This window comes from Vulpes lagopus, chromosome 7 (assembly GCF_018345385.1).
Source record: "Vulpes lagopus strain Blue_001 chromosome 7, ASM1834538v1, whole genome shotgun sequence".
In the NCBI taxonomy this organism is placed as follows: Eukaryota; Metazoa; Chordata; class Mammalia; order Carnivora; family Canidae; genus Vulpes; species Vulpes lagopus.
Window position 1 is genome coordinate 10,257,337 of NC_054830.1, and position 10,868 is coordinate 10,268,204.

A 10,868-nucleotide genomic window follows, 5' to 3' on the forward strand; every position below is an offset into this window, starting at 1 on the left:
ATTCTGTCCCTTTACTTTTAGCATGGAGGTTCCATAGGCATGGTGTCTGTTGGTGACTGACTCCTTGCAGAATCTGGGGAGAGGGAGGGTAGAGAACTGGTCCTGAAATCTTCATAAATTACAAGAGCCTTGGAAGAGACATAGGCTGCAGCATCAGAGCCACCAACCATAATGCAATGACCATGCGGACATGAACTGAAATTGGAGCTCCACTCCTCTTTTTGTCATCTTTCTGTTTTTTTCTGCTCTAGGACTCTTGCTGCTGCTGCTGTTGGCATTGGGTGTTGGAGCCCAAATAAATAGTGGTAAGTCATCCTAGCCAGCCCCACTGAGGCTCTGGCGTTTCGCAGATAACAGAAATTGTTTCTATTTTCTCAAATGTCCAGAGTTGTCTGTCTTTTCCTCTTCCAGTAGCAGCTATCCCTCTTCTTCCTCCACTCACCTTCCCCTGCTCTTGGACCCCCAGCTGGCAGCTAGTTCCCTCCATTTATTGAGGCTTCTGACCGTGTCTCTGTCCCCACACCCTCTGCCTCCACAGACTCTGTTCGCCACTGCCCTCCGAAATCCACTATTTTCAAGGGTGATGCTTGTCTCTGCTTTCCGGGATTCAGTTCTTCGTCTGGGCAGATTTTGCGTGGCCGGGGGAGTTGTGATGGTAAAGGGGCCTGGAGTGTTGGAGGGGGATGGAGATGGTGGAGGGAGGTGATGGGGGGAAGGTGTTCTCCTCTCTATGCCTCAGTTTGCTTGCCTGTAAGTTGGGGATAATCATTGTACCTACCCCCCATGGATGGAATCAGATTTAAAATTTATGTGTGAGAAGGACAGGTAAAGACTAGTACAGAGCAGACTGTTAAACACAAGTTATTATCATGGTCACTGCTGTTATTAATTTATGATTCTCATAGCACAAGGAAAGGCGAGAGGTTGTGAAAGTAAGGAGAGGGAAGAAACTGCCAAGGCCTGGAAGCTCAGGCTCTCCTCCTAGCATGAACTTGTGTGGAACACGTGCCTCCCTCTCACAGTCAAGATTTTCCACCTTCCTCCTCACAGTAGACCAATGAGAGAAGCAAAGCTACGTGGTTTTTTAAATGATCAAATTTGGACTCAAAGAGATTGATCTGTCCAAGGTCCCATAGTTAGTCAGGTGGTAGAACTAGATCTGGGTTGAAAACAGATTTTATTCTTCAACAACACAAATTATAAAAGGAGATTAATACTAAAAATGGTTAAGGTGATAAATTGTATGTTATGTGAACTTTACAATAAAAATGGGGGAAAAGCAAATTGCACTGTATTTATACAAAAAATACTCTTCATTAATTAAAATGATCTTGGATGCATACGTATTAATAACAAAGGAAAATGGCTGGTGTGATTGGATCCCAGGTCTTTTCTGGGAGCACACCTGTCAGGTTGAGGGTTTCTCATCATTGTGTCTTCCCCTCCTGCACACCTCATTCTCACCTGTCTCCCACTCCACCCCAACCCACCCAACAACCTTGAAGGCAGATGTCCAGCCATTGCCACCATCTGAGAGGAGAAGAGGTCAGTCTCATTCCCCAGGTGGGGGTGAACATGAATGTGTCAGGTGTGTCTTCCAACATCCTGCCATGTCCTGGTGTTGACACTCAAGCCTGGACCTGGGACCTTAGAAGGGAAGTCTAGGAGTTCTGGTGGGAAACTGCTCTGGGGGAGACAAGTTGCCTGCCCTGACTCAGCGTGATGCCAGGAGTCCTTTCAGGCTCTGAAAGTCTTTGGTTTCCTGATTGGAACGTACAGAAGAAACATTCTGTCTCTGCATTTTGATACATTCCTGTCTTGTAGATTCTTATAGAACAGTTATTTTTAGCCAGTGATGTGTAGCCCCAGCTCTGTGGGTCCTGAAGCTACTCAAAGAAAACCTTGCTGGAGGGAATCTTTGCTCTCATGTTTAGAGAACAGACAGAGATAAGATTCCAGAAATGCCCACAGTGACTCAGCTGTGAGAACTGCATGCTGCTTCCTCATTTCATATCTGCGATGGGCTCTGATAAGAAGAACTTCCTCCAGGGTTGGAGGTAGCAAGTCTCCTCCAGAAACGTCCTCAGGCTTCTTGAAAATGTCTGATGTTGAGAGCTTGGGGGAGCAGGTGATGAGTACTCTGAGGTGTACTAAGGTCACCATGAGTAATTGGAGGTGGAAACTATCAATGGGCAGGGGCCTGACCACCTGGCTTCATCCTCAGGTTGAATGATGTGTACCACCCAGCCAGGGTTCCCTTCACTGACTTAGCATTGATAGTGGGCTTCAGTGCCACTGTTACCCTGACTGGAGCCCAACTCCACATCCCCAATAGTGTAAGCAGACTTATAGTGCTTTTCATCCACTTCACAAGGCCTGCAGAAGGGGATGCAGACCTCCTCGTAGCTCCCATTCTAAAACAACAGAGTATCTGAATCTAGGTGCCCTCAGACCCAACCAGAGAGTAGAGATGAGCAGAGCAGGTAGCAGGCTTTCTAGAGCAGCTGGCTCAGCTCAGATCTGCTCCAGGAATGCCACCTGCAAGCTGAGTTTTCTCCAGTCCCGTTGGCAGAGTCAGGCTGGAGGTCAGGCCTCTGCCCTGCATGAACTCACACCTTTGGGAGGTGACCCTTTCCCCTGTTGTGTTCCAGACATCAATGAGTGTGGACCACCCCTGTTGGTGTCCTGTGGACGGTTAGCAGACTGTCAGAACACAGAGGGGAGCTACTACTGCATGTGCAGCCTGGGATATGAGCTTGCTTCTGGGGCAACGACGTTCATGAATGAGAGTGAGAACACATGTCGAGGTAGGAACCACCCACACCTTCCATCTGCCCATCAGTGAGGTTTGGATCACTCACTCCACTTTCTCCAGGCATCAGAGAACATCCTGGGCATCTACCTGGTATAATGTCCCTTTCCAAATTCCCAGAGTCAGTACTTTCTCGAGAGGGTCACTCCTGTAATTTTTAAATATCCTCCTTGCCACTTGGCATCTTCTTTTCTTTTCTTCCCTCTTATTTAATTAATTAATTGTTTTTAAATTTTCAAGTTTTAATTTAAATTCCTTTTAGTCAACATACTAGTATATTAGTTTCAGGTATGGAATTTAGTGATTCATCACATCCATACAACACCCAGTGCTCATTAGGATACATGCCTGGGGATCCCTGGGTGGCGCAGCGGTTTGGCGCCTGCCTTTGGCCCAGGGCGCGATCCTGGAGACCCGGGATCGAATCCCACGTCAGGCTCCCGGTGCATGGAGCCTGCTTCTCCCTCTGCCTGTGTCTCTGCCTCTCTCTCTCTCTCACTGTGTGCCTATCATAAATAAATAAAATAAAATTAAAAAAAAAAAAGGATACATGCCTGTCTTCATGCCCATCACCTATTTAGCTCATCCTCCCATTCACATCCCACCTGGAGGGACACAACCAGAGGATTGTGTTCTATATTTATGAGTCTGTTTTCTCTCTTTTCCCCCCTAATGTTCATCTGTTTTGTTTTTTAAATTCCATATATCAGGGAAATCATATGATATTTGTCTCTCTCTGATTGACTTATTTCAGTTAGCATCATATACTCTTGCTTCATCCACATCACTGCAATGGCAAGAATTCATTCTTTTTTATGGCTGAGTAATATTCCATTGATATATACACCACATCTTCCTTAATCATTCATTAGTTGATGGACATTTGGACTCTTGTATAGTTTGGCTATTGTTGATAATGCTGCTATAAACGCCAAGGTGCATGCATCCCTTTGAATCATGTTTTTGTATCCTTTGTGCAAATATCTAGTTGGCATTTTATTTTCATAAAGCAAAAGAGAGATGGCATTAAGGTACTTCACAATCTGAGAGCATGTATGTTCCAACATAATGTCCCTGCTGAGCCCATCTTAAAGGAAGCTTCCATGAGGAGGTTTGGCAGTGGAGAGGCAGCCATACTTTCAGGAATGGTGCGTGCTCAGTGCAGGCAGTGAGGAGACAGGAAACCTGGCCTGGGTAGGGCAGGGCTGACCCTCTGGGATATGTTCTAATAAGGACAGGGATGCAGCTTGGGACAGCATTGGTGCCATTCCTGAGCCCCCATCAGTCAACACAAGGGCATCTCAGTGTCACAACCTCCCACAACCTCCCATCACAGCCTCCCCCCTTTATCTACCCCCACAATCTGCACCATATGTGAAGAGACTCAGCTTTGTCTGGAATGACACATATTCCTGGTTGTCCCATGTCCACTTTGCAAGGAAATTATGGAGTTTTTACAGAGGAAAATGCTATCATTACATTTATATTGACAGGCTAGGTGGCTGGTACGTGTGTGTGGTATTCTTGATGTGAAGTGCTAAAGAGTCTGAAAGAAGGACAGGAAGGATGGGTTCAGTGAGGGGAGGACACTATGACCCTCTGGCTTTCCTCAGATGTGAATGAATGTACCTCGGGGCAGAACCCATGCCACAACTCCACCCACTGCCTCAACAACATCAGTGGTTATGAGTGCCGCTGCCACCTGGGATGGAAGCCGGTTCCTGGATCCCCCAATGGCCCAAGCAACACCGTCTGTGAAGGTCCAGAGCTCAGATGCCACATCCTGGAATCCCACACTGAGAACATCTGATCACATATTCAGTGACACCCACACAAACCAATCAGCATGAACCCTGGGGGCGTCCTGCCCTACCAGGCATTAATTCCTTTGAGGCTGGATGGGAAAAGATCTGGGGTTTCCCAGGGAAGGAGCTGGGGTACCGAAGAGCAGGCTCCTTGGAGACCCCAGGCAGCAGCTAATTACTAACTGGGACAAAGGTATTTCTATATTCACAACCTGCACATCAGTACAAGGATCACATGCTAGGTGTCAGGCTTCCACACACTTCCCATAAGCCCTGCATCACCAGGATGTGGGGTCAGCAGGTGATATCACCTCCCATCAATGGGAGACACTAACACAGGAAACAGGAGCAGGGCATGGAGAGGAAAGGTGTTCTGTTTCCCATCTTTGTGCCCCCAGATGTGGACGAGTGCAGCTCCGGGAAGCATACGTGCCATTACTCCACCGTCTGCGTCAACACTGTGGGCTCCTACCAGTGCCACTGCCGCCGGGGCTGGGAGCCCAAACCTGGATTCCAGGATAAGCAACTGAACACTACCTGTGAAGGTACCTGGTCTCACCTGCCCCTGATACAGACATAAACACAGACACTCTCACACCTAATGAACATCTGTTCTATCCCCTGCAGAGATATCCTTCCCCACCTGGACCCCACCCCCTGGAATCAAGAGCCATGTGAGTGGCCCCAGTAGGGACCAGGAGGCAGGCATCCCTCTGTGCAGCCCATCTGATTCACCCATTTCCCCTAGGCTCCCACATCCACACGTGAGGATCTCTGACCTCTCTCATCTCTATTCTAGAGACTCTCTAATTTCTTTGAAAGAGTCCAAGAGCTGCGCAGAGACTTCAAGCCAGCCTTGGCTCAGCAAACCATCCAGGTAAGGGTACACCTCAGGAGAGGCAAGGTGGAGGCATCCCATAGAGGCCTGGGAGCAGGAAGCCCCAACAAAATGCTGCCTCTCTGAGGCCTCGTCTCTCCCAGAGTGGGTGGGAAGAGCAGACATGCAGACATTGGTACTCATTGTTAACACTCCCCTGCGCCCATAAATGGCTTTTCTTCCTGCTGTTTGTGAACATTGGGCTAATTTAATTCTTGGAATTTGTGAGAAAGGGTTGACTGTGTGTGGCTGGATTGCAGGGGCAAGGACCCAGGGAATCTGATCCAGTACCACCTTTGTCTACCAATGAATCTCCAGGGTCTGCTCTTGGGCTGAGTGGGCAGGGTCTTCATGGCTCACTGTGTCCCCATCCCCTAGAAACTCATATGGGGGGTGGATGAGCTGCTGAAGACTCCGGGAGATCTGGAGGCCCTGCCTCGCTCAAAACAGCACTATGTGGCCACTAACCTGCTGGCTGGCCTGGAAGATGTCCTGAGAGATATAAGCCAGGCCCTGCCCAATGGGCTGTTGACCTTCAATTCATCTGCAGGCACAGGTAAGTGCTGGGGTCTGCCTCAGGCTCCTGCTCTGCCTGTTCCCCACCTCATTTGTCCCCCAACCTCACTGGAGGGAGTGAACATGTGTATAGCATTATAAACCAATTAAGAGGTTAAAAAGAAATGAATAAACCTTGAATCATGTACATTTTCATTTTATTTTTTGAAATTTAAAGACATTTTTATTTATTTTATTTTATTTTTTTAATAATAAATTTATTTTTTATTGGTGTTAAATTTGCCAACATACAGAATAACACCCAGTGCTCATCCTGTCAAGTGCCTACCTCAGTGTCCGTCACCCATTCACCCCCACCCCTGCCCTCCTCCCCTTCCACCACCCCTAGTTCGTTTCCCAGAGTTAGGAGTCTTTATGTTCTGTCTCCCTTTCTGGTATTTCCTACTCATTTCTTCTCCTTTCCCTTCTATTCCCTTTCACTATTATTTATATTCCCCAAATGAATGAGACCATATAATGTTTGTCCTTCTCCAATTGACTTATTTCACTCAGCATAATACCCTCCAGTTGTATCCACATTGAAGCAAATGGTGGGTATTTGTCATATTACTCAGCCATTAGAAATGACAAATACATTTTCATTTTAATGTAAATTATCAGCAGATGAAATAATTATATTGAGGAATTTAAGATAACCAAAGAGAAATATCTTCAAAAGGAGATAATTAAAAAATTTTAAGAATATACATTTGCTATTATTTGATATTTAAGTATGACTTATTTTATTGAGGTAAATTCATGTAACATAAAATTCACCATTTTGAACAAAGTGTACAATTTAGTTGTACTTCATACACCTAGAGTTGTACAATCATCACCTCCATCGAAAATATTTTCATCACCCGAAATGTAAATAGTGTATCCACTATGCAGTCCCTTCTCATCTCTCCTCCATCAGCCCCTGACAGCCACCAGTCTGTTTTCTATGTATATGGATTTGCCTTTTTTGGGCATTTCATATCTATATGAAAGAATCAAAGTTTCTTTCACACAGCATCATGGCTTCAAGGTGAATCCATGTTGTAGCATGTGGCAGTATTTCTTTCCTTTTTATGGTCGAATAATATTCCAGCATTGTGGATACAGCACCTTTTGTATATCCATTCATCCACTGACGGACTTTTGTATTGTTGTTACCATTTGATTATTTTGAATAGTGTTACTATGAATATTGGTGGACAAGGTTTTTTTGAATAACTATTCTCAGCATTTTGCATATATACATAGGAGTGGAATTTCTCAGCATTGAGGTCACTCTGTGTTCGACCAACTTTTTGAGGAACCACCAAATTCTTTCCAAAATGGAGGCACCATTTCACATCCCCACCTAGAACACACAGAGTTCCAATATCCACATTCTCAGCAACACTTGGTACTTAACATTTTTTTCTTATAGCCTTTATAGTGTATGTCTATACACTATTATGGTTATGGTTATGATTTGCATTTTTCAAATGACTAATGATATTTAACATCTTTTAATGTGATTGTTGAATATCAGTATTTTTTTTTGAGAAATGTCTATTCAAGTCCTTTGCCTTTATAAAATAATTCTTTGTTTTACTTTTGGTTTTAAGCTGTAAGAATTCTTTATATATTCTATAGTAGACTGTATGAGACATGTGATTTGCTAATTTTTTTCATTTCATAGGTTGTCTTTCTACTTTATGATGGTCTTTTTGCTCTAATGAACAAATGCTTCTGTTTTGATGAAGTCCTTTTTGTTGCATGTGCATTTGGGGTCTTCTGTAAGAATCCATTGCCAAATCCAAGGCCATGGAGATTTACATCTGCATTTTTTTTCCTAACTGTTCTAGTTTTAGCTCATAAATTTAGGTCTTTGATACATTTTTTTTTACATTTTTAAATTTAAATTCAATTTTCCAACGTACAGTATAACACCCAGTGCTCATTCCATCAAGTGCCTTTGATACATTTTGAGTTAATGTTTGTGTGTTGTGCGAGGTAGAGTTCCAGCTTCCTTCTACTGCAAGTGGATATCCACATGTGCCAACACCATTTGATGAAGAGAGTTTTCTTTTCCCATTGAAGAGTCTTGGTATCCTTTGTTGAAAATCAATTGATCGGGGCACCTGGGTGACAGTGGTTGAATGTCTGCTTTTGGTTCAGGTCATGATCCCAGAGTCCTGGAATCGAGTCCCACATTGGGCTCTCCACAGGGAGCCTGCTTCTTCCTCTTTCTCTGCCTCTTTGTGCCTCTCATGAATAAATAAATAAAATATTCTTTTAAAAAGAAAATCAATTGATTACAGAAGTATGGGTTTATTTTTGGATATTCAATTTCATTTTATTGCTCTATATGGGTTTTTTGGCATTTTTTATTGGAGTTCAATTTGCCAACATATAGTATAACACCCAGTGCTCATCCTGTCAAGTGCCCCCCTCAGTGCCCATCACCCAGTCACCCCATCCCCCTGCCCACCTCCCATTCCACTACCCCTTGTTAATTTCCCAGAGTTAGGAGTCTCTCATGTCTGTTCCCTCTCTGATATTCCCCACTCATTTTCTCTCCTATATGTTCATCCTTATGTCAGTAACCTACTGTTCTGATTATTATAGGTTAGTAGTCAATTTTGAAATCAGGAGGTGTAAGTATTCCAATTTTGGTTTTCATTTTCAGGATTGTTTTAGGTATTTGGGCCCCTTGGAATGTCCTGTGAATTTTAGGATAGACTTGTCCATTTCTTTTTTTTTAAAAGATTTTATTTATTCATAGAGACACACACACACACAGAGGCAGAGACACAGGCAGAGGGAGAAGCAGGCCCCTTGCAGGGAGCCTGACATGGGACTCGATCCTGGGTCTCTGGGATCATGCCCTGGACTGAAGGCAATGCTAAACCTCTGAGCCATCCGGGCTGCCCTGACTTGTCCATTTGTAAAGAAATTATTTTTGGAGAATATTCAATAAAGGAGGAAAGACTATCCACTGGAAAAAAGACAGTCTCTTCAATAAATGGTGCTGGGAAAATTGGACATCCACATGCAGAAGAATGAAACTAGACCACTTTCTTTCACCATACACAAAGATAAACTCAAAATGGAGGAAACATCTAAATGTGAGACAAGATTCCATCAAAATCCTAGAGGAGAAGACAGGCAACACCCTTTTTGAACTCGGCCACAGTAACTTCTTGCAAGATACATCCACAAAGGCAAAAGAAACAAAAGCAAAAATGAACTATTGGGACTTCATCAAGATAAGAAGCTTTTGCACAGCAAAGGATACAGTCAACAAAACTAAAAGACAACCTACAGAATGGGAGAAGATATTTGCAAATGACGTATTAGATAAAGGGCTAGTTTCCAAGATCTATAAAGAACTTATTAAACTCAACAGCAAAGAAACAAACAATCCAATCATGAAATGGGCAAAAGACATGAAGAGAAATCTCACAGAGGAAGACATAGACATGGCCAACGCGCACATGAGAAAATGCTCTGGATCAATTGTCATCAGGGAAATACAAATCCAAACCACAATGAGATACCACCTCACACCAGTGAGAATAGGGAAAATTAACAAGGCAGGAAACCACAAATGTTGGAGAGGATGCAGAGTAAAGGGAACCCTCTTGCACTGTTGGTGGGAATGTGAACTGGTGCAGCCACTCTGGAAAACTGTGTGGAGGTTCATGAAAGAGTTAAAAATAGATCTGCCCTACGACCCAGTAATTGCACTGCTGGGGATTTACCCCAAAGATACAGATGCAATGAAACACCGGGACACCTGCACCCCAATATTTCTAGCAGCAATGTCCACAATAGCCAAACTGTGGAAAGGGCCTCGGTGTCCATCGAAAGATGAATGGATAAAGAAGATGTGGTCTATGTATACAATGGAATATTACTCAGCCATTAGAAATGACAAATACCCACCATTTGCTTCAACGTGGATGGAACTGGAGGGTATTATGCTGAGCGAAATAAGTCAATCAGAGAAGGACAAACATTATATGGTCTTATTCATTTGGGGAATATAAATAATAGTGAAAGGAAATAGAAGGGAAGGGAGAAGAAATGGGTAGGAAATACCAGAAAGGGACACAGAACACGAAAGACTCCTAACTCTGGGAAATGAACTAAGGGTGGTGGAAGGGGAAGTGGGGGGGGGGTGGGGGTGACTGGGTGACGGGCACTGAGGGGGGCACTTGACGGGATGAGCACTGGCTGTTATTCTATATGTTGGCAAATTGAACACCAATAAAACATAAATTTATTAAAAAAAAGGAAACACACTAAAAAAAAGAAATTATTGTTGGAATATTGATATAAATTGTATTTAATCTGTAGAGCTCATTGGGAAATATTGCTATCTTAATAATATTAAACCTTTTAATCTATGAATAATGAATGTTTTCCCAGTTACTTAGGGTATTTCACTTCTAATTTTTTTTTTGTAGTTTTCTGTGTACAAGTCTTGACCCCCCTTGGGTTAAATTATTCCTAATGTTTTGCTAATTTTTTACATTTGCGACAGGCAGTGAGGGGGACACTTGATAGGATGAGCACTGGGTATTATACTATATGTTGGCAAATCAAACTGGCATATAAAATATATAAAAATTCATTTATGTTCATAAGAAATATTGGTCTGTAATTTTCTTATAACGAATTTATCTGGTTTTGTTATCATGGTTATGGTGGCTTCATAAGATTATTTAGGTATCATTCCTTCCCTTTCTATTTTTGGAAGAATTTACAAAGGATTCTTGTTAATTCTTACTTAAATAGTTGGGAGAATTCAGCAGTAAAGCCATCTGGTCTAAGCTTTTTA

General features: G+C 43.3%; 2 protein-coding genes across 2 annotated transcripts in view; both read left to right on the forward strand.

The window, feature by feature from the left end:
- LOC121494395 (adhesion G protein-coupled receptor E2) overlaps positions 1 to 328 on the forward strand; it is a 46,592-nt gene extending 46,264 nt beyond the window's left edge. The window contains exon 20 of the mRNA XM_041760770.1: positions 252 to 328. Coding sequence (XP_041616704.1) covers positions 252 to 299 — 48 coding nt within the window. The 3' untranslated portion in view covers positions 300 to 328. The remainder of the gene's footprint in view (positions 1 to 251) is intronic.
- Positions 329 to 4,248: 3,920 nt separating this feature from the next.
- LOC121495059 (adhesion G protein-coupled receptor E2-like) lies at positions 4,249 to 6,151 on the forward strand. The gene is made up of 5 exons (XM_041762358.1): positions 4,249 to 4,572; positions 5,016 to 5,162; positions 5,245 to 5,291; positions 5,417 to 5,494; positions 5,873 to 6,151. Exons 1-5 carry the CDS (start codon positions 4,404 to 4,406, stop codon positions 6,149 to 6,151), a joined length of 720 nt encoding a protein of 239 aa, XP_041618292.1. The 5' UTR covers positions 4,249 to 4,403.
- Positions 6,152 to 10,868: the final 4,717 nt, after the last annotated feature.